The following is a 22253-nucleotide window of genomic DNA, read 5'->3' as shown; positions in this document are numbered from 1 at the left end:
TGGCCACATACATTCGACTTTATACAATCTGTTTCCAAAATTCGAATTATATAAATTCGGATTAATCCCGTAGTGTAGACATACCCCCAGGAGCAGGGGGCAGCAGTCTGGGCTTCTCCACTCCCTGAGCAGGGAGTGGGGAGCCAGGTGGGTTCAGCCCAGCTAGGAGCGGGAAACCAGGGACAGCCAGGCTCTAGCTGCTGGCTTTCTTGTCAGTTTCACAGCTCCAGCATGGACAGGGCTGGATTAATCTTTTGTGGGCCTGGTGCCAAACATATTTGTGGGCTGCCATGGGGGCAATGGAGCATGGTGCAGGGGAGTCAGTCCCTGGAGCGAGAGGCTGGCCATGGGCATGGCATGGCAGGGGCGGCCTTGCTCTGCCTAGTGCAGTGTGAGGGCACTATTTACAAACTGACAGTTGCCAGATGCAAACTGGCCCGCCCGGCCCTGTGCTGCCAGCAGGCCCCTTCCCCTCGGGAGTGTGCCCATGACACGCCACATAGCCCCCCCCCGCCCAACACCGGAACACCCCCCTCCCCGATTCCCTATGGCTAGAGTCCCCCCGGATCCGCTATGCCCAGTGGCCTGCCACAAATGCACAGTACTCTGCACAACACCACCCCTGCTCTGCGCCCCCCTGCCCACAGCCCTACCACAACTGCCCAGCACCCCACACAGAACCCCCTAGTGCCCCAACACACAGAGATCTTCCCTGCCCCCTCACAGCCCAGCACCTCCCACCCCAGGCCCTCCAGAGACCCACTCCCCCACGCCCTGCCTCCTGGCCGCACTCACTGGGAGGTGACTGTGTCTGCCTGCTGGGAGGTGACTATGTCTGCCGGGCTGAGCCACCAGTGCAGCCAGGGCTGGTACCAGGGTGGGGAATCGCTCCGGCCCCTCAGGAGTGGCGCGACCAGCCAGGCCAGGGTCTGCCCCAGCCAGGCTCCCCCTGAAGGGGCCCAGCCAAGCCCCCCTCACACAGTCTGAGACTGACCAGACTTCTGCACCAGTCCCAGGCGACTCAGCTCCAGGAATACAGGTGGGGCCCCACAGGTGGTGGGAAGCAGAGACTGCCTGGAGCCGGAGGTGCACTGGGGTCCAGCCAGGAGGCAGACAGAAGAAGGCAGGTGGGACCAGAGGACGGACAGGCCAAGAGGAGCAAGTTGTGGGTGGGGGGAAGCGGGGAGCCAGCAGCCTGGTGGGGTCTCAGTGCAAGCAGAGCAGGCTGGAGCCCCTTCTGAGCATGGGCCTGGCTCCATGTAAACCTGGTACTGAGCATGGAGCCCTGAAATTGACAAGACAGCCAACAGCAGATATAAGTAAGGCAGTGTCTACACAAACACTGGCTCGCCCTAACTACACCAACATAAGCGCTATGCCTCTAGTGGAAGTGGAGTTATTATGTCAGTGTAATAGGGCACTTACATTGGCCGGACAAGGCTGTAGTGTGTACACTGACATAATTAGGTCAACGTAAACTGTTAATCTAATGCTGTAGTGTAGTCCAGGCCTTAGTCAGCGATACAGCCAAGTATACACCCCAGAAGTCCTGGTTCCCAATCCTATATGTTAATATCCTGGTTCACAAGCAACAGAGAGTCCTGTGGTACCTTTAAGACTAACAGATGTATTGGAGCATAAGCTTTCGTGGGGGAATACCCACTTCATGTATCTGACGAAGTGGGTATTCACCCACGAAAGCTTATGCTCCAATACATCTGTTAGTCTTAAAGGTACCACAGGACTCTCTGTTGCTTTTTACGGATCCAGACTAACACGGCTACCCCTCTGATCCTGGTTCATATTTCTTCTGAATATGGAAAACTCTTTAACTGAATGCAGATTCATTGCAACTCTGTCAGTGTTTTCTAAATTCATTTTTAAATTGTGAATTTAGGTATAACAACTTTTTCATTTCTTAAATGTTTTAACTTTCAGAGGAGTTAATGATGTCAAAATAATTGTCAGATACTCACATGCTCAGTGTCTGTCATATCTTTGCCCTTTTGTGATCTGGCTGAATCACTGCCATGAGTGAACACAAGAAAATTGTAACAAACTCGTCTAAGGAATTTAAGAAGTTTACTTTGTGGACAAAATCATCTTCTTATGTTGACGGGGTCTAGGTATCGGCCTGAGCCTGACTCAAATCTTCTTTTGTGGGAGGAAAATTATTGGGCAGTTTGTGGTGGAATATTTTTAATTCCAAGGTCTCTTCAGCCTTTGAGCTCTGGTCAAGTAGAGAGGGGATCCCTGATGACTGGGACCTGAGTAGTTATACTTCATCTGTCTACACTTGAAACGGGACACTGCAATGCACCTACGCGATGGCACAATGCAGCAACCTGCTTATTAAATGGGATTTCATGCGGGAACCTGATTACACCATAAGCGTCACTCTGGTCCTGAACGTGCTTCTGGCTGAGCTCAGAGTCTGTGCGAGTCTCTGCAGACGGGGCCGCTCCCCGCGGAAGGATATGGCTCAGGGCCGCGTGCCGAGGCAGTGGTGGGTTCCCGAGGACTCGTTCCGGGCTCCGCCGCTAGCGGCCGAGGCAGGCGGATCCCTGCGCCGCGGTCCGTGTTTCCGGGGGACCCTGCGCCGGGTGCGCGCGCGCGCGCGCTCGGGGGAGGCCGCAGGGAGCAGCAGCAGCAGTCTCTGGGCCATGGCCGCGCGCTGGGCGACCCGGTATCTGCGGAGCCAACACGCCCGTGAGTGACCCCGACCCTGCACTTCAGGGGGCGGGGTAGGGGCAGTGCCCGCCCCCCTCCCCTCTGCACTGACTATTGGGGGTTGGGTGCAGTTATGGGTTGTTTGCATAGCTTCAGCAGTGTGGTAGGTGTAAACACCAGCTTCCTTCTCTCTGCTGACCTCAGTCCAAACTCAGGCTTTGTCTACACTTAAAATGCTACAGCTTGTCTCTGTAGCACTTCAGCGTAGGGCAAAGCTACAACTACAATGATGCAGTACTTTAATGACGATGCTCTACACCGGAGGTGGGCAAACTACGGCCCACGGGACCCTCCTGTCCGGCCCCTGAGCTCCTGGCCCGGGAGGCTCGCCCCGGCCCCTCCCCCGCTGTTCCCCCGCAGCCTCAGCTCGCCCCGCCGCCAGCGCAATGCTCTGGGCAGCGGGGCAGCGCAGCTGCAGAGCCGCGGCCTGACCCGGTCCTCTGTGCGGCGCGGTGGCGTGGCTGGCTCCAGCCACAGCCGCGCCGCCAGCCACCGGTGCTCCAGGCAGCGTAGTAAGGGGGGGGAGGTTGGATAGAGAGCAGTGGAGTTCGGGGTGGTGGGCGGGGAACGGGGTTGTTGAATGTGGGCAGGGGTCCCGGGGGGGGGAGCAGTCAGGAAGGAGGGGGGGGTTGGATGGGGCGGCAGGTGGCAGTCAGGAGTGGGGGTTTCTGGGGCGGGCAGGGGACAGGGAGCGGGGGGGGGGTGGATGGGGCAGGGGTGCTGGGGGGGCATCAGGGAACTGGGGGGATTGGATGGGGCAGGGGGGGCATCAGGGAACTGGGGGGGTTGGATGGGGCAGGGGTCCTGGGGGGGTGGCGTCAGGGGGCAAGAAGCGGGTTGGGGGGGAGCCGGGGCCGGGCCACGCCTGGCTGTTTAGGGAGGAACAGCCTCCTCTAACCGGCCCTCCATACAATTTCCAAAATCTGATGTGGCCCTCAGGCCAAAAAGTTTGCCCATCCCTGCTCTACACCAACAGGAGAGAGCTTTTCCCTGGCATAGTTAATCCACCTCCCTGAGAGGTTGTAGCTCGCCTCTCCCACTGACCTAGTGCTCTCTAAGGGCAGGTCTACACTTACTTCCTGGTCCGCCCCGTAAGCAATCGATCCCGGAAGTGCTCGCCGTCGACGCCGGTACTCCAGCTCTGCGAGAGGAGTACGCGGTATCGACGGGGGAGCCTGCCTGCCGCGTCTGGACCCGCGGTAAGTTCGAACTAAGGTACTTCGAATTCAGCTATGTTATTAACGTAGCTGAATTTGCGTACCTTAGTTCGAAGTGGGGGGTTAGTGTGGACCAGGCCTAAGGGTACGTCTACACTACCCACCAGATCAGTGGGTAGTGATCGATCTGTCGGGGATCAATTTATCACGTCTAGTGTAGACGTGATAAAATTGATCCCCGATCGCTCTGCCGTCGACTCCAGAACTCCACTGCGGCGAGAGGCGGAAGCGGAGTCGACGGGGGAGCGGCAGCGGTCGACTCGCCGCCATCCTCACTGCCAGGTAAATCAACCTAAGATACGCCGACTTCAGCTACGCTATTTGCGTATCTGAAGTTGCGTATCTTAGGTCGACTCCCCCCCCAGTGTAGACCTAGCCTGAGTGTGTGTGTGTGGGAGGTTAGGTTGGTATGACTACATTGCTCAGGCATATAGATTTTTCACATCACTGAGTGATGTATTATAGGTCTGTAATGTAGTGACCATAGACGCTACCTATGCTGGAGCTGTGAAATTGACAAGAAAGCCAGATCCTGGCTCTCCAGCTATGCTTCTCGGCTCCCTGCCGGGATTGGGGCAGCCGCACCGGGCTGCTTGCCACTGGGAACGGAGCAGCTGACCACACACGAGTCACGAATCTCCCTGCCGGGAGCCTGGCTCCCCCTTTCCCTCCCCCCGGGCTCTCGTTGCTTAGTTAATCCACTTCCCCGAGAAGCAGTAGCTAGTTTGACCAAAGAATTCTTGTGCTGACCTAGCACAGTCTACACTGGGGGTTAGGTCAGTGTAATTACATCTCTCACAGGTGTGGCTTTTTCACACCCCCGAGGGAGGGAGATATACCGAGGTAAATTCCTAGTGTGGACCAGGCCTCAGTTATAAGTCAGTGGTTTACCTGTCTAGGCACAATTTATGACTTTGGAAGCAGCTCTTGTATTGTGTAGGTTTCTTTGTAATATTCCTCCTTGCCCCCCCCCCCCCCCCCGTGCCTAATTTCCAAAATGTTTTGTTTGGTTCTGCGGATCACCAGTGATCCATGGATCCTTTCCTCGTGGACTACAGAATGTGAAACATTTTGGAAACCACATGGTGTGTGTGTGCACGTGCTCATGGTCTGCAGACTCACTTGTATAAATAATAAAATTCACATTTTAAAATAAAATGAGAGGTTTGCAAAATTCAGTTATGTGGGATAAATAAACTTTTTTAAATAGGCAAGAAAATTATTATGATAAAGGCTGAGATGTCAGTCGGTAAATTTTTATAACTTACTCTATTTGGACTTAGCTAATGTAGTTGATCTGAGGTGCTTCTTATCATTTACAATCATTGAGTTAAAAATGGCTCTGGATAAATATGGACAATTTTTGTAGTTATTCATGATGTAAGACTATTGTTGTAGGAGTCAGAAAGGAATGTTTCCTCATGGGCACCATTGCATAGTTAAACTAATTATGCCCGGGTTTTTGTGTTCTTTTAAAGCATCAGGTTATTCTTCTGCAGTTGGGGGCAGTGTACAGGACATGATGCAGCAAGGATTTGCCATACAGGATCAGAACGCAAGTTCTTATGAGAGAGAATTATCCCACAATTCCTCTTATGTATTCATGAGGAGAAAGTAGAGGGACACAGATGCAATCATGGCTTGTAATAGAGTCAAATACAGAGTCTGAAAGATTACAAGTAAGATTTTAGGTTTGTGTTGAGCCTTTCTATTTAAATAACACGTTATTTAACTTTTGAATATTTAGGGTCTGGTTTTTGCATAATGAGTGATTATTACAAATGTTAAGAGTGAACTGGAAGTTAGTGCCATTGCAATATGGATACAGTTAAAGGTTTGTTGAGTTAGTGGCTCATTTTTTCTACTCATTGAAGATGCTAATTAGTCTATTTATATCTGTTTGTGAAATACCTTGAGAAGCTGTATGTTGCTTAGTTAGATCACTTCTTTTTCCAGGGTTTATTTCAACAGCTCCTGCTTCTCGACTGTCAACAGCTGAGATTGTTCAGATGCGCAATGAACTCTTCACTAAGGAGAAAGAGAGACAGTTGTCTCTGTATCCACGAATTGAGAAGATTGAAGTAAAATATGTTGGCAAATCTCATCCTGGCACTTTGTTTGTTATGAACAAAGCTTTGTCTACTCCATACAATTGCGCCATGCGTAAGTAAATGGAATCACAAACTGTTTGTTCCATTGTGTATCAAAATCACTTTGCTGATAAATGTATTTACCATCCAAACTGGCACATACGACTATTGTGGTCATTGCAAAGACAAACACAGTGGTCTAGGTAATAATACAAACATAGTATTTCAGTTTGGCATGTATAAAATACAGATAGTGGGATTTAAGAAAAAAGTTAATTTCTGTGGATTCTGATAGCATTCCCACACACAGGTTTTTCAAGCAATGACACTTGGATTTTGGTATAATAAGTGTAGAATTCTAAATTGCAAATTTTAGCAATCTTAGAGGGATGTTGAAAACTGCCTCGAATTCTTCCACTCTTTTTTTAGACTTAAGTGAATGGCATTGTAAGAAATCAGTATTGGCACTTGTGGATGGAGAGCTTTGGGACATGTATCGGCCTTTGACCAAATCATGTGAAATTCAGTTTCTTACTTTCAAAGATGAAAATCCAGAGGAAGTGAACAAGGTAAATCAGCATCTTATTTCTTTATGCAATTTTCCCTCTCTTATGGCCTGATTCAACTCCCATGGAAGTTTTTTCTATTGACTTCAATGAGTAGGTTAGGGCCTTAGGTAGTAGTTTGAATGAAATTCTAGCTCTATTGGTTACATGAGAAAATGCAAGTTGTTAAAATCACACATTTCTTGTTGGCTTCATCTCTATTGCTGTTTGGACAGTCTCTACTATCTCCACCAATTTTTGCACATATATATGAAAGCAAAATCTTATTCTGCACTCTAGAGAAATCAAGAGTTGTATTAATGCAGGAAAATAATTAAGATATAAGAAACCTTTTCCTTCAAGCTCCATATGAACAAGATAGACACTTCAGTAGCTGGGAATAACCATGTTGAGAAGCTTTACTGAAAGTATAGTAGGATGCATAAAATAAGTGGTTTTTTTGTTTTTTTTTGGTCTACATTTCTGTAATAACTAAAAATTTATAGCCTAAACGTAATTTTAGTCTGCTAATAACCCTACACTAAAGATTGTTCATTATATAGAGAAAAAAGGGTCTACAACCAATTCCAGACAGGGAGAGGAGGAGTGAAGTAGCTGTATTTGTAGTATGTCTTTAGCCCCTTAATACTGGCTCCGATATGGTAGAAGAGTTGATTTGTCACTACATGTAAGTATCTATTGCTTTCACCAAATATATTTGTTTATAAAGTTGATCCATCAGTTCTAAGAATTCAGGTAAAATCCTAGTTTGTAATGTAGGAATGTTTTTTGTTACATTATTACTGTAGTAGTGCCTAGGAGCCCAGTCGTTGATCAGAACTCCACTGTACAAACACAGAATAAAAAGGATCTGCCCCCAATTGCTTATAATCTAAGTGTAGAACATGAGACCACACATGGATACAGAAGAATATTGTAGGATTGGGAGTCAGAACTGCCGAGTTCTGTTCCTGACTGTGTGGTCTTTTCCAAGTCACTTAAACTCTGTCTTTCCGTTAACGCATATGTAAAATGGTCAAATGGTACTTACTACATACCTTTCAAAGATGATGTGAGGAATACTACTTATATTGCACGCTAAAAATGATACTTTACATTTCTAGTCAGTGATGTTAACTTCAGTAAAGAATCATTTTGGCTGAAGAGTGCATAAGCTGGGTTAGCGTTCCCTCTGCTTTAAAACAGGGTTGCATTGGAAGAAATAAGTGGTAGTCTCCTAAACTCCACCCCAAGTTCCACTCAAGTTCCACGTCCATCTGTTTCCTTGAATTCTGTGGGCATGAATAATATAGGTAATAATGTTGATGTTTAAACTGTCAGTTCAGGCATCAGAGCTATTGTTTCAGGTTGTCTGAAGACTCAAGTTGACCCATGATTAGTAGACATTACATTAGTTTACATCTGGTTCACATTTTGAAGTTTATCTTCACATCCATAAGGGGTTAGTATCTTAATTATTTCTCAATGAAAATTTAGATTCTGGACCACAAAATGCAGTCATTGGGGCAAAGCACAAGCTTGCAAAATCACTGTGCACTGTTGCAGTTCGACCCCCTTCCTTGAAATATTGTAAACTTTAGAACTTACAGTAGGCCTGAAGATACATATACGCAGTATCTAGTACTTCCTATCCTCACCTTCAAGGTCCTCTATAATCTCACCTCGCTACACCTCTCTTTTCATTTGCTGTTAATTCTTCTCTCACTTGATATACTGCATGCATCCCTCCCTCCTTGCCTCTTCCTTTATCTCCTTCTCATGCTCTCTTCATTCTCTCTTTAATGCTGCCTCCTGCAACTTGAACAGTCTGCAAGATACTCTTTCCATCCTCTTTCAGATCCCTCCCTTGAAATAATTTTTTTCTGGAAATCTTTTATACCTTGTTTTCTCACCTGTAATTTTCCTGCACTTTTCTTTACCTGATCAGTTGACCTGTCTCTTAGAACCTGCAGTTAAATCCACATGGGTGGACTGTTGAAAGATCAGGACTGTTGATTCAAAGCTTCTCCAGGAAGGGTGCACCTGGTGTTCTATTTTGTAAAGCTTATGTTTGTAGCACTGTATAAATGATTGATAAAATATGTCCATTGTATTAAAATACTAGTGCACAATGGAAACTAGCAAATTTATGAGGAATTCAGTTTTAAAGGAAGACTCACTAATTGAATCAATAGCTGAACTAGTTTGGCATGAATTGGCAACTTCAGTATAGTAAATTTGTTTGAAATGCTCTTTATTACAGGCCTATTGGCGTTCCTGTGCCATGATCATGGCATGTGTGTTAAAGCAGGCATTCAAAGATGAATACTCAGTCAGTCTGATCAGAGCTCCAGAAGTGCCAGGTGATATAAATGTTTTATTGTTGATAAGCTCGCATAGACCCAGTTCAGGTGCATGTCTCAGAATTAGTATTACAGCACATTTACGGGCTCTCTTTCCTACTGATGAGGGGTTTATTATTCTTCAATTTCTAAAATGTGTCACTGTAATGTCTGAGTGCTTTAGACATTCATTTTATGTCCAAGGAATATGTACTCAGTAGTACAGCCCAGTTGTACCTTCTCTCTTCCCCTCTCCGTCATCATTTCAATGGTCAGACATCAAATGATGTTGGAGTGACTTCACTAATGTGTTTGTAATAATTGGGATTTCAGAATTGCTCATCTGAACACTTGAAATCCCACCCAGAATGCCTGCATGAAGAAGTGGTCTTGCACCATGTCCTGAAGGTGGCAAGACTGATGCAGCCTAATTTCTGCTGGCAGCAAATTTTACCTTCCATTAAGGATACAGTGACCCAGACGAGTATGAGGTGTCGTTTTGCCTCTTTCAGTTGAAGTGTCTTTGCTGACAGCTGCTTTGTCACAGTGCAGAAATAGAGGTGGTCTCTGACATAACCGCGTCCAAGTCCATTTAGGGCTTTTAAGATGAGGAACAGGACCTTAAATTATACCTTGTATGATAAGCTAAAGTGTCGGATGTGATGCACTGATGTTTGTATGAAATTTCTTTTAACATTGTTTATTCATGTAAATGGCCAGAGGGCTTACTAGAAAACTAGCAAGTTATACTGGGGGACTATTGCAATAGTTAAGCATAATAGCAAAGAGCATTGACAATTTCTGCTAATTTGTAGTCTGAATTTTTTTAGGATTTTAAATTGACAGAAGCAAAAGGTTTTCATATTTATTGTTAAAAAATATATTTAGACTGCTGGGAAGAGAGCATTTCATCCTTCGGCTACTTAAGCGAAGCCTGAAATTGACTGGCTATCTGGCAGTATGTCAAAGTGCACTATGGAAATTTTAGTGTGCCATAGCAGGGTCTGCACAGTGACTTCGTGTGTGGCAGATTAATGCGCAGTACAGTTGCACCTTGGCTTGTTGCGCCCAAAGTCTTCATGTAGACAAGCCCTAGGTGTTTGATATGTGTGAGGCTGGTAGGCTGACCGTCAGGCAGCGGCGACTCCAGGCACCAGCGCAGCAAGTGTGTGCCTGGGGTGGCAAGCCGCGGGGTGCGCCCTGCTGGTCCCTGCGAGGACGGCAGTCAGGCTGCCTTCGGCGGCTTGCCTGTGGGAGGTCCGCTGGTCCCGCGGATTCGGCAACAGGTACGCCGAAGTCGCGGGACCGGCGAACCTTCCGCAGGCATGCCGCCGAATCCGCGGGACCGGGGACTTCCCGCAGGGATACCGCCTAAGGCAGCCTGCCTGCCGTGCTTGGGGCAGCAAAAAAGCTAGAGCCGCCCCTGCCGTCATGTTTGACATACCATACCATGACTCCAAATGGCTTTTAGGCAGAGAGGCCAAGGACTGAATGAATGTGCATGGAGACCATGCCGTCTCCTCCTACCTCAGTATGTTGTCAGAGTTTGAAATTGTGTTGCTGCTGCCTGTATTACCTCCTCTGTGGATAAATAAATGACTTAAGTTTTATATTCTGTCTGTCTGGCACCTCTGAGCAATACAATTCTCTGTACAAATGAAAAGTGCAGAAATACTCCAGAGAGGAGGAGGCTCTGAATATATATCATACTTATCCAGAAAAAAACTGTTTTGATGAGTGGGTACAGACTGCCATACTCTTATAAAAATTGTAAATACTCTGAACATATTTTTGGGGTGAATATTTAAGAGACAAATAGAATCTGTCATTTGACTTTATAAAACCCAAACTGTCCAGCTGTGATTGTAATCCACAGGTTTCAGCTTGTGATCCTTGCTATATTTCTATAACAGAAACAGCCTTGCTTTGGCCCTTATTTATTCACACTGATAATGTTTTTGTAAGACTGCTGAGGCCATGAAATAAAATGTATACTTGGTTACAAATAACAGCATTTTCTCTGGCTCTGCAGTGATCTCTGGAGCTTTCTGTTATGATGTTGTTTTGGACAGTAGGCTTGATGGCTGGAAACCAACAGAAGTAAGTACAATTTGTCTTCTGAAAAGTAATGATTATCATTTACTCCTCCTTTGTTTCTTGTGACCTTTCTTTTTTAAAATGGGAACAGTCTTGCTTTACTGTGGCAACAGTTTAGAGACCCCTATTACCTGATTACCCCAGGCAAACCTCTGCCCCCATGTGGAGCCCCATTAAATTAAAGATAGCTATAGCTAGCACAGTTTTTCTCCCAGTATGGAGAAGGTGATATATGTTTACTTAGAAATATTATGAGTGTATATTAAATTGTAATTTTCATAATAGTTTGCACTTACATGGCATTTCTAAGCAGAGGGTCCAAAGCTGTTTAGACCTTTAATCAAGCCTCATGACTTCCTGTGAGGTTAAGTGAAAACAAATATATTTCACTGGGCAGGTGTTTCTTCTTATAATACGTGTTCACCAGAAGAGGGGGAAAAAAGATGTATGGCTAAAGGGGCAATGTTAACAAAATACGGAATTTCACTTTAGCGCAAGCTGTAGTTTAACTTGCCCACTTTGAAAAACTTTCTAAGGTAGTTGAGAGTCATCTTCAGTTTCTCAATCCAGTAAACATTTTGATAGTTGCTAATGTCTTCTGAGTACTGAAGTTTGATTTTTGGAGTGGGCAATCAGTTTTGTATTTATTGATGTATCAATAATGTCCACTTTTTAAAAAAATTGTTAACAGAGAGGGCACTTTCAGGTGGGATTTTGATTGATAGCTTGAAAACTAGCCAGATATTAGCCAGATTAGTGTTCGGCAGTGGCAGGATCATGTCTATGCATATAGTATGTTTGGAGGAGCTTGTTGAAGCTTTCAATGAATTAGAAGTCTCTCAAAAAAATTGGAAATGGGAGTGCATGGGTAATAAGGAATTCCCATTTTCTTTGGGCCTGATGCAATACCGATTGAAGTCAGTGAAAACACACCAATTGATTTCAGTGGCAGGGGCCACTCCTAGTTAGAGTAACTGTAATGTCCTACCAACAGTAATCATTAGCAAGTCTATTGCTGATAGATATATTTGTAGGAATTTATAGATATACTAGGAGTCTCCTTAAAAGCTCGTTGTTTACCATTTTTACTGCTTGTTACAATATTTTTTATACGTACAATGTGTATTAAAAAGCAGCTGAAGAACAGTGGTAACAGTCTACTTTTTTGTTTTAAGGACAACTTCCGTTCTCTTACAAAAGAAGCATACAATCTAATTCAGAAAGATCTGCCGTTTGAAACATTGCACGTTGAAGCAAAAGTGGCATTAGAAATGTTTCAGCATAACAGGTCAGTGTTTATTTCAGATTTAAACAAAAATAGTAAAGACTGAATTGAATTGCTAAAGGAAATATAACCTTTAAAAATGTGACAATTGAAATATGAAGGGCTAGACCCTCAGTGTAAATTAGTGTGGCTCCACTGATTTCAGTAGAGCTAAACTAATATACACTTAAGTTTTCCTGTTAAATGCACACACTAGGTGGCACTACAGTGTATAACTGAGAGGTGTTTAAGAAATTGGAACAGTTATGAGATTTTGTATTTAGTATCAAACTAGTGAAATCTTGAAGTTCTTAAAGTTCTTTCACCATATTAGTGGTTAGATTCCTCATATGCTTATTCTTTTAAGTTTTGTTCTATACAGTACATCTCTGTATTGAGATATTCAAATTCAACAAGTGAATCCAGGAAGTTATCCTCTAAATACCATTATATTTTACTATCAGCCTTGGTTAACAGGTAACTGGCTAAGCTTGGCACTCCACCCAACTATCTATCTGGGAGGCAGTGATATCTAATAGATGGGTAAGCCCCTTCATTTTCAGTTTAAACTGATTTTTATTAAAAAAAAAAAAAAAAAAAAAAAAAAAAGGCAGATTTTACAAAGGATTACAGTATTTGTTTTTTCCGACTTTCACCCTACTTTTGTATCATTCAAATATATAAAAATAACTTGTTTTATTAGGAAAATACAATACATTGCATGAGATATATATATTACGATAATACATTAGTCTGTGTGTATATGCAAAGCTGCCTGTTGAAGTAAGGCTATATATTAGTCTAGAAGATACACACAATAAACAAACAGGCACGCACACAGGCGCCAAAGTGCGTGTGCATCTGAACGTACTGATGAATCTCACACCCACCACATACACATTTCAAGCTGTTAGCAGATGCTGTTTAAAGATCTGATACACGAAAATGGGAGGAAAACAAAAATATGTGTCAGAATACATTTCAGAACACAAGGATGTATTAAAGTTTAAAAAAAAAAGAGAAAAGGATGAAGTTGAGGGTATGCACTCAAATGGTGTGGCCCAATTATTAAATGTAAATATTTATAGGCTAATAGTTGTAAGTCTACAACAGTAAACTGTTTATTCAAACGAAAGGTTTTATTTGGGGATTAGAGATGTATTGTTTTCTTAAACTCCGAGGTGGCCTTGTGTTTTGAGTTCTGTTTTAGTTCTGTAGCAAACCACATTGAATTTCATTAATCAAAGCATTAATCTACTGAATACTTTTTTCCCTGTCCTGCCGTCCACCAAAATAAACCCTGATATTTATCCAGAAAAAATATTACTAGTTTTTTCCACCAATCTTCACCTGTTTCTGTTGTTGTGATAAACACTGATCAATTCCTGTGAAAAATAAAATAAAAACCAAAACTGAGGTGTCCTATAAATGGGGTACTGACCAGGGCCTGGGATTTATCCCTGTCTTGGCCGTGATTTACTTTGTGATCTCAGGCAAGTCGCTTTACCTCTCTGTACCTTTCTTTCCCCTCCCCTTAGTTCTGGGGCAAAAATAGTGGATACTAACAGACTTTTTAATCAAGTGAAGAAAGGCATAACAGCTGGTGGCTGGAAGTTAAAGCTGGACAAATTCAAATTAGAAACTAGGCACACATTTTTACAGTGAAGGTATTTAATCATTGGAACAAACTACTGAAGGAAGTGGTGGATTCTTTCTCTTGATGTCTTCAAATCAAGGATAGATGCCTTTTTGGAAATGATGCTTTAGCTAAACACAAGTTAATGGGCTTATTACAAGGTAACTGGGTGTAATTCTGTGGCCTTTGTTGCACAGGAGGTCAAACCAGATGGTCCCTTCTGGCATTAACATCTTTGTATCTAGAAAGGCTTATTTTTATTGAAATGTTCTTTCCACAAAATAAAATGAATGTAACTGCTTTGAGGTGGATTGGCTCATTCATGACATACATACTTTTTGTGAGGCATGTCAAAGAGGCCTTGAAATATGAAAGGTAAGGATTTAAAATTGTTTCTAATCTTATGAATATTGAGCACAATTATTAAAAAAGCTTCTTTGATGCATAGCTCAAAGATTTTTCTCATTATTTTCCCATATTAACTTAATAGTGGAGTTAAGGATTAGGTTCTGAAAGGCTCCCAGTGGCTTCAGTGTGCTTCTGCATTAGACCCTTATAGATTATAAAAATAATATGAAGCAACTTGATTGTTTTTTGCTTCTTCATATATGTAACTTTATATCTGACAAATCTGTGAAGTGTGCTGTTTTGTTTTCTTTCAAGGTACAAAATGGATTCAATAGAACAGAAAGCATCGCAAAATCCTGAAGGAATAGTGAAGTTACATAGGTGAGTAAAACTCGAATTTTATTCTGTAATGATTCACAAGGGTCCAGTTACTTTGCAAAATTATATGCATCTGAAAGAAAGATAAGTGACTTGTGATGTATTTTTAATGGAACTTTGCTTTCTGGGTTAGCTGCATTCTGATCTATATAGGTTCTTCCACAGCACCATTATTGTTGTATTTAACTCTTGATGGGACTCCTTAAACTTTTCAGAAAGCTTTTAAGATAGTGGGCTTCCTTCCCCTGCCTCCCATCTCTTGATGGTAAACACTGAAAAAACCCCCATCACTTTAAAAGCTTTATATTAAGGTTCTAAATTAAAAATTAGTCTTAACAACTTTAATGTATTAGAAGAAAAATACTTTAAAACAAAAACTAAAATTTTCCTGGTAAACCTTTTAATGCCAAAATCTCATTCCTTTTCCAGTTCACTGTCAGCATTGCGTTACTTACAGTTATGTTTACACTGGGGTCAGAATGGAACTGGCTTCAGGTGTTCAAGGAAAGAAAAGCAGAAGAAAGTTGTAGGAATCTGATTGGTGAAGGGAAAAATTGCTTGAGAGGGGAAGAAATGTTTATCATAGTCCATGGGTTGTAAAAGGATGCATTTTTGGTTTAACCTCATGCATGCTGTTCAGACCACTTGATGTTTGTGTTTTACCACGAGTGGTTGTTGTGGTCTGGAAACTCCCTACAGAAAAATTGGCTTTGCAGAGATGGCTAGTTTTGGAATAGTGTTTTTCCTGGGAAAAGTATATTTGCTCAGGGAAGTCTGCAGAGCACAGAGTGGGGACTGAGGACAGAAGGGAAGATCTCTGAAGGAAGAGTGTGATGTGAAGGGTTTTGTTTTGTTTTTAAATTCTCCTGCATTTTGTATATTTTCCTTCCTTCCTTCCTTCCTTCCTTCCTTCATTTATGCAAGTATTGGAGTTTTCAGATATATGATAGGGGAAATCCTTCTTGAAGCAATAAATAGAATCATGTCAAAAGTGTGTGCTTTTGGGAGCAGATCCTGTATGTTGTCATAATTCCATTAAAATCATTGTACCTATGACAGCTGAAGAACTGCCTTCTGGACTGTAGTTTTAAATTAGTTATTCAGGTTAGGAAAACATGCTGAACCTGAAGTTTTCAAGGGCACTTCTTCCCCAGATACCAAGAATGCTGAGCTGTAGTGGGATGTTTGGTTTGGGATTTGTGTGGGTTTTCTCTTTTGGTTTAGAAAGAGGTTCACTATAATTTTCTGTAGATAGGCATTTTCTAAGTGATAATGAAAAGAAATAGCTATGTTTGTAATGTCGCTGTAAACATACATTCACTGTGAGTTTTATTGTGCTCCAATTAGGTTTGGTGACTTTGTAGATATTAGTGAAGGCCCTCACATTCCAAGGACAAGTTTTTGCTTCCAGTATGAAGTGACAGCAGCCCATAATCTCCAAACCAGCCAGTCTGAGTCTATACGAAGGTTTCAGGGTGTGTCTCTGCCTGTTCACTTAAAGGTAAGTAATGCATTCAGTACAAATATTCTTTGCTTAGGACAGGAAGGAGTGGAAGAAGTCTTTTTACATGTCTTCAAATCCTTGGCATATGCAGTGCCAATATCTTGTCATAGTTGTGAGAATAGGGTGAGCAGATGTTCCAATTTTATAGGGACAGTCCAGATTTTGGGGGCTTTTTCTTATATAGGCACCTATTACCCCCCACCCCCTGTCCCGATTTTTTTTTTTTTTTTTTTTTTTACACTTGCTATCTGGTCACCCTAGGTGAGAAGTAGATGAGTGGAAGGCCCAGAGTGTGGTTTACTTTAGGAGTGTCAAGGCTCTGGTTTCCTCAGCACTATTTTAGATATTTAGTCAAAACTCTTTACTACAGACCAGGCTCTGTGGCATTATTTAAGCATTAGTTGTTGTTTTTTAAAAATATACTTGTCTTCCAGTACAGTTATTTTAGTCATGTCACTTCTGGGGAGGTTCTATAATTGTCCATCACATTTTTCTTGTTCGTGTGGTTACTGACAATGTTTCCTCCAAGGGAAATGGCAAACTATTAACTCTTTTAAATGAGTGAAATTATTTCACTGCACATCATTCCAAAGTGTAAAATAAGAATTGCCATTCAGAATCAGAATCATCTAGTTCAGTGTTCTGTCTATAATCATCTATCAGATGATTCAGAAACAGGTGCAAAAAAACTCTGTAGTGACAGTTATGGAATATCTTGCCCATAGAGTAAAGTTCTTTCTAACCTCCATCAGTTAGCTTCTGGCTTATGCTCTGCATCATGGCGCTATCTAAATGTGGAGTGCCAAGTTTCAGTTTTAGCACCTGTCTCTTCTTTTCTCACTCTCTTCCTCTCACACATACGCACACCTTTCTAAATTGTTTACTTATGTTTTTGGGGCTACCGTTAGTCTTATATTAGCCCAAATTCCTCTGTCTCAGTTGCCAGCAGAGCAGGGTAGGAGCTTTTGCCCCCACTGAGAGCCAGATCAGCTTTCCATGGGCTAATCCTTTAATGTATGCAAGATCATCTGGGGATCTCAACCTAGTGGCCTCATGGCCTTCATTATTTTGCAGAGGGCAGTATATTGCAGAAGCTATAACTTAGAAAATGTCTTGCTTAAAAGGGTTTTTTAAATTATCAAAATATTTAACAGCAGCGGATACCTCAAGCCTTTCAGTCACAGAATGTGTATTGTAGTTAATGGGCAGTGTGTTTTCCCCCCTCCCCCCCAGGTCTGTTAACGTGTATAAACCCTAACACTGGCTGACAATTGTTGAGAAGGGTGCTTCTCTATCTCCTCTGTAATTCACCACTACTTCCCTTTGCTGACACTGCCTGTGTAAGTGTGAATGGGAGGTCAATTTTATGAATTTGCAGAGGTGAATTTGAACAAACTAGATTTGCCAGTTTGAGAAGTGTTGAGGCCAATATTGACATAGAATTTAATTAGGGTAACCACTTTTTATTGAGTGTAGGGAATGCTAGCTTGCTAATGAGTACTAGGTTCTTTTCAGGTCAAGTTTTACCTTGGAGCATTTCTCAGATCAGCACACTTAATTTTTCTTAACCAATCCACAGTGTATTAATTCACCCAGAATCTCACTATATAGTCAACAGTTCATAAATCAAGTTTAGATACAGCAAATGTTCTAGGTGTGTGCTAAACACAAGAAACACAGTCTTCTAAGCGATTAATAAAGACTGTTGTTGAGGTCAAGCACTTATACCAGAGAAAAAAACAAATTATCAAGATTTCTTATTACATGTACTTCATAATATTCAGTTCTTTAGTGCTTCTAATACATTTGTCACACTTCAAATAATTCACCAAGGAGTGAATGTGGTTCCTACTATTTGAATTGTTTTGGTATGAAAGGGGAATGTTTAAAATGTCAAAAGTAACTGCTTCAAGTTATTGTTTTCCTCTGTTAGTCCAGTTTGCTTGGGCTTACAAAGGAGAATGTATATTGCATTACTTAGGCTTGGTCTACACAACCAACTGACCTAACCTCCCCGCCCCCGGTGTAGACAGCGCTATGGGAGGGCTTCTACTATTGACATAGCTATCGCTTCTCGGGGAGATTGAGTACCTATGCTGACAGGAGAGCTTCTCCCATTGGCGTAGGTAGTGTCTTCACTAAATGCTAAAGCAATGCAGCTACAGTGCTGTAAATGTACACAATCCCTTAGTTTAAATCCAAAATATGGTTACTTGAGATCTCACTTGAAAGAGTGTAGACTCAGTCAGATAACGTTGTTAATGTTAAAGAACAGAAAGAGAAATACAATCTCTGAAATGAAATCTCACTGCTGCTTAGTCCTGTTAACCCTGGGATGGCGTGGGGAGTCTCTTTCACATGGCTACTCTGGGCATCTGCTGGATTCTTCAGTGTCTCTGTGGATTTGATCAACTCTTCTTCTTAGTGCTGTAACCCTGGAGGAGGAAAGAGGCAGCCCACATGGATTCAGCTAGCTCTAGGTTCCCATATGGTGATCTCAATTTATATATCCTGTTTCAGGGTTTGCTGGAGGAAGGCAGTCTTATTTTTTTATTGGACACTGGCCAAAAGTTGCTCTCAGCTTTCAATTTATAGTTTCTCTGCTACTTCAGTTGGTGTCCAGTAGATGGTGATGGTGTATAATTAGAGTGAGGCGACATCATTTTGATGAATAGTAAATTAATTGAAAAATGCATTTTTGGGGGCACTGAAACTATTCACAAATTTCAGTTGTTTGGTAATTAGTTTGTTTTTTTTAAAAAAGGAAAACATTTTGAAAATCAAAACAGTTCATTTTGACCACTTCAAAAGTTTAGTTTCAACTTTTCATTTTGAAATGATGTTTCGATTAGAAATTTAGCTAATTTAAAAAAAAATTGAAACAGAGAAAACACCTGAAAACAACCCAATGTGAAAGAAAAAAAATCATTTCAGGGTGAATGAACTGAGAAATCAATTATTGCTCAACTTTAGAACAAATTTTGATCCTTTTTTGTTGGAGGCTTTTTATGTTTGATTCATTTGAAGGTATTTCTGAATTCTCTGGACTATTATTTGGAATTCTTCTTTCCTTATTAAGCCATTTCTATTATTATTTCCAAGCTTTATATAGGTTAGGTGCTCATAACTTTCAGTATTTCCCTTCTTATGCCATATGCCATATTTAGACTGTGATATCATTATACAGAAAACAAAATCCTGTGAATTTGGGGAACATAATCAGTACATTATTTTAAGTATATATAATACCTAATACAGAACAAGAGAATTATCTTGAAGATACAGGACAAATTATTTTCTTGAAAAGAAATGTATATTTGGTTAATAAAGAAGACAAATATACAGAATCTAATTTGAGGAAGATTTTATATATTGAACTTGTTGGGGTATCAGAAAAGTTTGGCCTCTGGAACTTGCAGCTTTTTGGTTCACCCACTGTTCCTAACTAGTTTAAATCTACATTTTTTTTTTTTTTATACTCCTCTCTAAAACTTGATTAATTTCCAGAATGCAATGGGCCATGTGCATAGGCAATCAGGATGCTAGCCTTGTTTGTCAGCCTTTGGTAGGTTCATTATAGTTAGAGGGAGAGAGAGAAGTTCCATCTGCTTTTGCGTAATGATTAACAATAGTTTGTAGATTTTGTTTAAATGTTGCATTGCCTATTCCTGATGCAATAAAGATTCTTTTGACAATGTTTCTGTAAAATGAGGATTGTTGGTCCTTTATTCTGAGCAAATCAAGGTGTGCAATTTGTAATCTTGTTTTGTATTCTTGCTAAGGAAAAAGTGAGAGTTTTATGCTTAAAAGGGCAGGGAGAGAGCTTATGGCTGTTAACAATATATTCAAGACACATATGACATTTATACATTTTACACCAGAAAAGATATAAAGAAGGCCCCAATCCTGTCAACATTTCTATATTTGCTTAAATTTATTCATGTAAATAGGTCCGTTAACTTCAGTGGGACAATTCATGTGTGTGAGCGTGATAATATTCAAGTGTGCAAGAGAGAGATACCTGTCCAGTTGGAAATGTAATAAAAATTAACTAATTTCAACATGAGCAATCAAACTGCCTGTATTTTTAGTTTTGTTTACAGTGGTGGTGTAGTCATACCTTTCCCGGACCTGAAGAAGCTTGTCTCTCTCACAAACTGAATAAAAGATATTACCTCACAGACCTTGTCTCTATTTTTTAAAATTGCCACAGGATCTGATTTCAATTTAATTATAAGTAATTCACTGCACTCATTCACTTTTTTCCAGGCTCATCACACAGTATGGCGAAGATTGCTGGAAAGGTCTCAGAGACTGGTAAGTTGAAGTAGCAGCTAAATACACAGCTTTAATGACCTTGTTTTTCTTAAAGTAAAAGAATTGTCATACTGTAGAAGTTAGATAATCATAATTGGAGGATACATACAAGAACATATTTATTTAAAGGAAGGAATCCAGGCCAAATCTTAAGAAAAATTGAATGCTGTATTAGAATATAAATAAACAATCTAATTGTTTTTGTAAGAAGGAAAACATTGGAACTTTGTGGAAGCCTGAGTTGCATTAAAAATATTTCTCTGGAATACTACAGATCATGGAACTTGGGTGGTGTATGTGATTGATTTCCTCCATAGTAAAATTGCAAATTCTGTCAATATGGATTTTTTGGTACACATGAATAGTCTCTTTGTAAGCTCTCATTAAGTAACTTTTAGAAATTTTGAAAAATGTCAATTCTTTAAAAATGAGGAAAATAGAATGTTAGCACTTTTGTATTTTTATTTTTTCTACATGTTTAAGGTTATATGTGGAATCTGAAACGAAGATTTAGCATGAACTTGAAATACAAGTAAAACTGAAAAAAAGCAGTGTAATGTTCTAACTGTACACAGACATCTGGGTCAAAAACAAATACAGGAGATTTGTGCCTCATGTATAACAAGACAAATGAGTCAAGTCAAAGAAGGCTGACACTAGGGGTGAGCCTATATAGAAGCTAGTGGAAGCCAAACGGGAAAATGATTGCATTACATTAAATGGGAAGGTAACTGGAAAGAGTTCTAAAAAGTAAAATGTGCCTGGTGTAAGGAAAGGAAGTTTCCTAATTACATTTTATCTGGAAGAGGACTAGAAAGTAATAGTGAAGGCAGTCGAAGGAAGCATCTACAGTGACTGAATAAATACAAAAAACATGTTAATGGAATAAAGGAAGTGGAACCCTATGTAACATCTAGACATAACTAAACTTGGGGAAATTTGGTAAAGATTAAATAGTAAAATTATCAGACTTTTAAAACTCTAAAGCCAATATTCTGCTTGCTGTTTGAATAGCAGCAGAGAAAAAGCATATCACATCTGTTCCACAGTCCACTAATTAAGAAGCTTGCTCAAGGCTAAAATATAGTACAATAGCGAACCCATTTTTCTGACCCTCCATTATCCATATTAACCGGACAACCAGTGCACACTCTCCTGTGGCCACTAGATGCCGCTGCAGCATTGCACTTTCCCATTCTCTGGTTTATCTGGATTTTTGATTATCTAATCTGGCCCCAGTCCCAATTAGATCAGCAGACCAGAGGGTTCTGCTGGTTCTTATAAACCAGTTTGAAAATGTTTATAATTCATATTGTTTAATTTTAAAGACAACAGTACTTCTTGCTGTACACTATCCTTGCTCAAGTATAGTATAGCAGAAGGGGAGAATGTACAGGGTGAAACTATGCTTAAATCCCCCCAAACACTGATGTTTTGCAGATTATTGAAGATGGCAGTCTGGAAGCAAAAGATGGAAATCTGGAAGCAAAAACTGTATTAACATAATTCTTAATTTTCATGTGTAAATTAATAAAATAAAAATGTTTTGGACATGTCTTGTGTGTTTATGTATAAAGATAAAATGCCAAGTTCAGTCCTGATTGTTGAAGTCAACTGAGTTAACAAAGTTAAATCAGGGATAAATTTAAGGCTAATATCTCAATTGACTTATTTGATTTTCCACATCTGTTAAAACTAGAAATAGATCTGAACTAAAGTTTGAAAAGAGTGAGAAATGAATGTTTCGTGTATGGTAAAACTCAACTCATTCATGGTATTTTAATA

General features: G+C 41.3%; 1 protein-coding gene across 2 annotated transcripts; it reads left to right on the top strand.

The window, feature by feature from the left end:
- Positions 1 to 2617: 2617 nt before the first annotated feature.
- On the top strand, positions 2618 to 22021 carry MRPL39 (mitochondrial ribosomal protein L39). 2 transcript variants are annotated; one of them, XM_065412708.1, is made up of 11 exons: positions 2618 to 2709; positions 5447 to 5626; positions 5904 to 6110; positions 6467 to 6606; positions 8846 to 8945; positions 10957 to 11024; positions 12197 to 12309; positions 14585 to 14650; positions 15995 to 16148; positions 20421 to 20468; positions 21909 to 22021. In XM_065412708.1, the coding sequence occupies exons 3-11, from the start codon at positions 5957 to 5959 to the stop codon at positions 21972 to 21974; spliced, it is 909 nt and encodes a 302-aa protein (XP_065268780.1). In that variant the 5' UTR covers positions 2618 to 2709; positions 5447 to 5626; positions 5904 to 5956; the 3' UTR covers positions 21975 to 22021. The 2 variants fall into 2 exon arrangements, with proteins under 2 accessions (XP_065268780.1, XP_065268775.1); XM_065412703.1 differs by lacking the exon at positions 5447 to 5626.
- The last annotated feature ends 232 nt before the right edge of the window (positions 22022 to 22253 follow it).

The sequence above is a fragment of the Emys orbicularis genome, chromosome 1, assembly GCF_028017835.1.
Source record: "Emys orbicularis isolate rEmyOrb1 chromosome 1, rEmyOrb1.hap1, whole genome shotgun sequence".
NCBI classification, from domain to species: domain Eukaryota; kingdom Metazoa; phylum Chordata; order Testudines; family Emydidae; genus Emys; species Emys orbicularis.
This window is presented reverse-complemented; position numbering and strand designations above follow the sequence as displayed.

Coding starts and splice junctions, on each gene's coding strand:
- MRPL39 (XM_065412703.1), top strand. CDS start 2,664: ATGGCCGCGCGCTGGGCGACCCGGTATCTGCGGAGCCAACACGCCC. Junction 8,946..10,956: donor CAGAGCTCCAGAAGTGCCAG/GTGATATAAATG, acceptor CTGGCTCTGCAG/TGATCTCTGGAGCTTTCTGT. Junction 12,310..14,584: donor GAAATGTTTCAGCATAACAG/GTCAGTGTTTAT, acceptor TTTTCTTTCAAG/GTACAAAATGGATTCAATAG.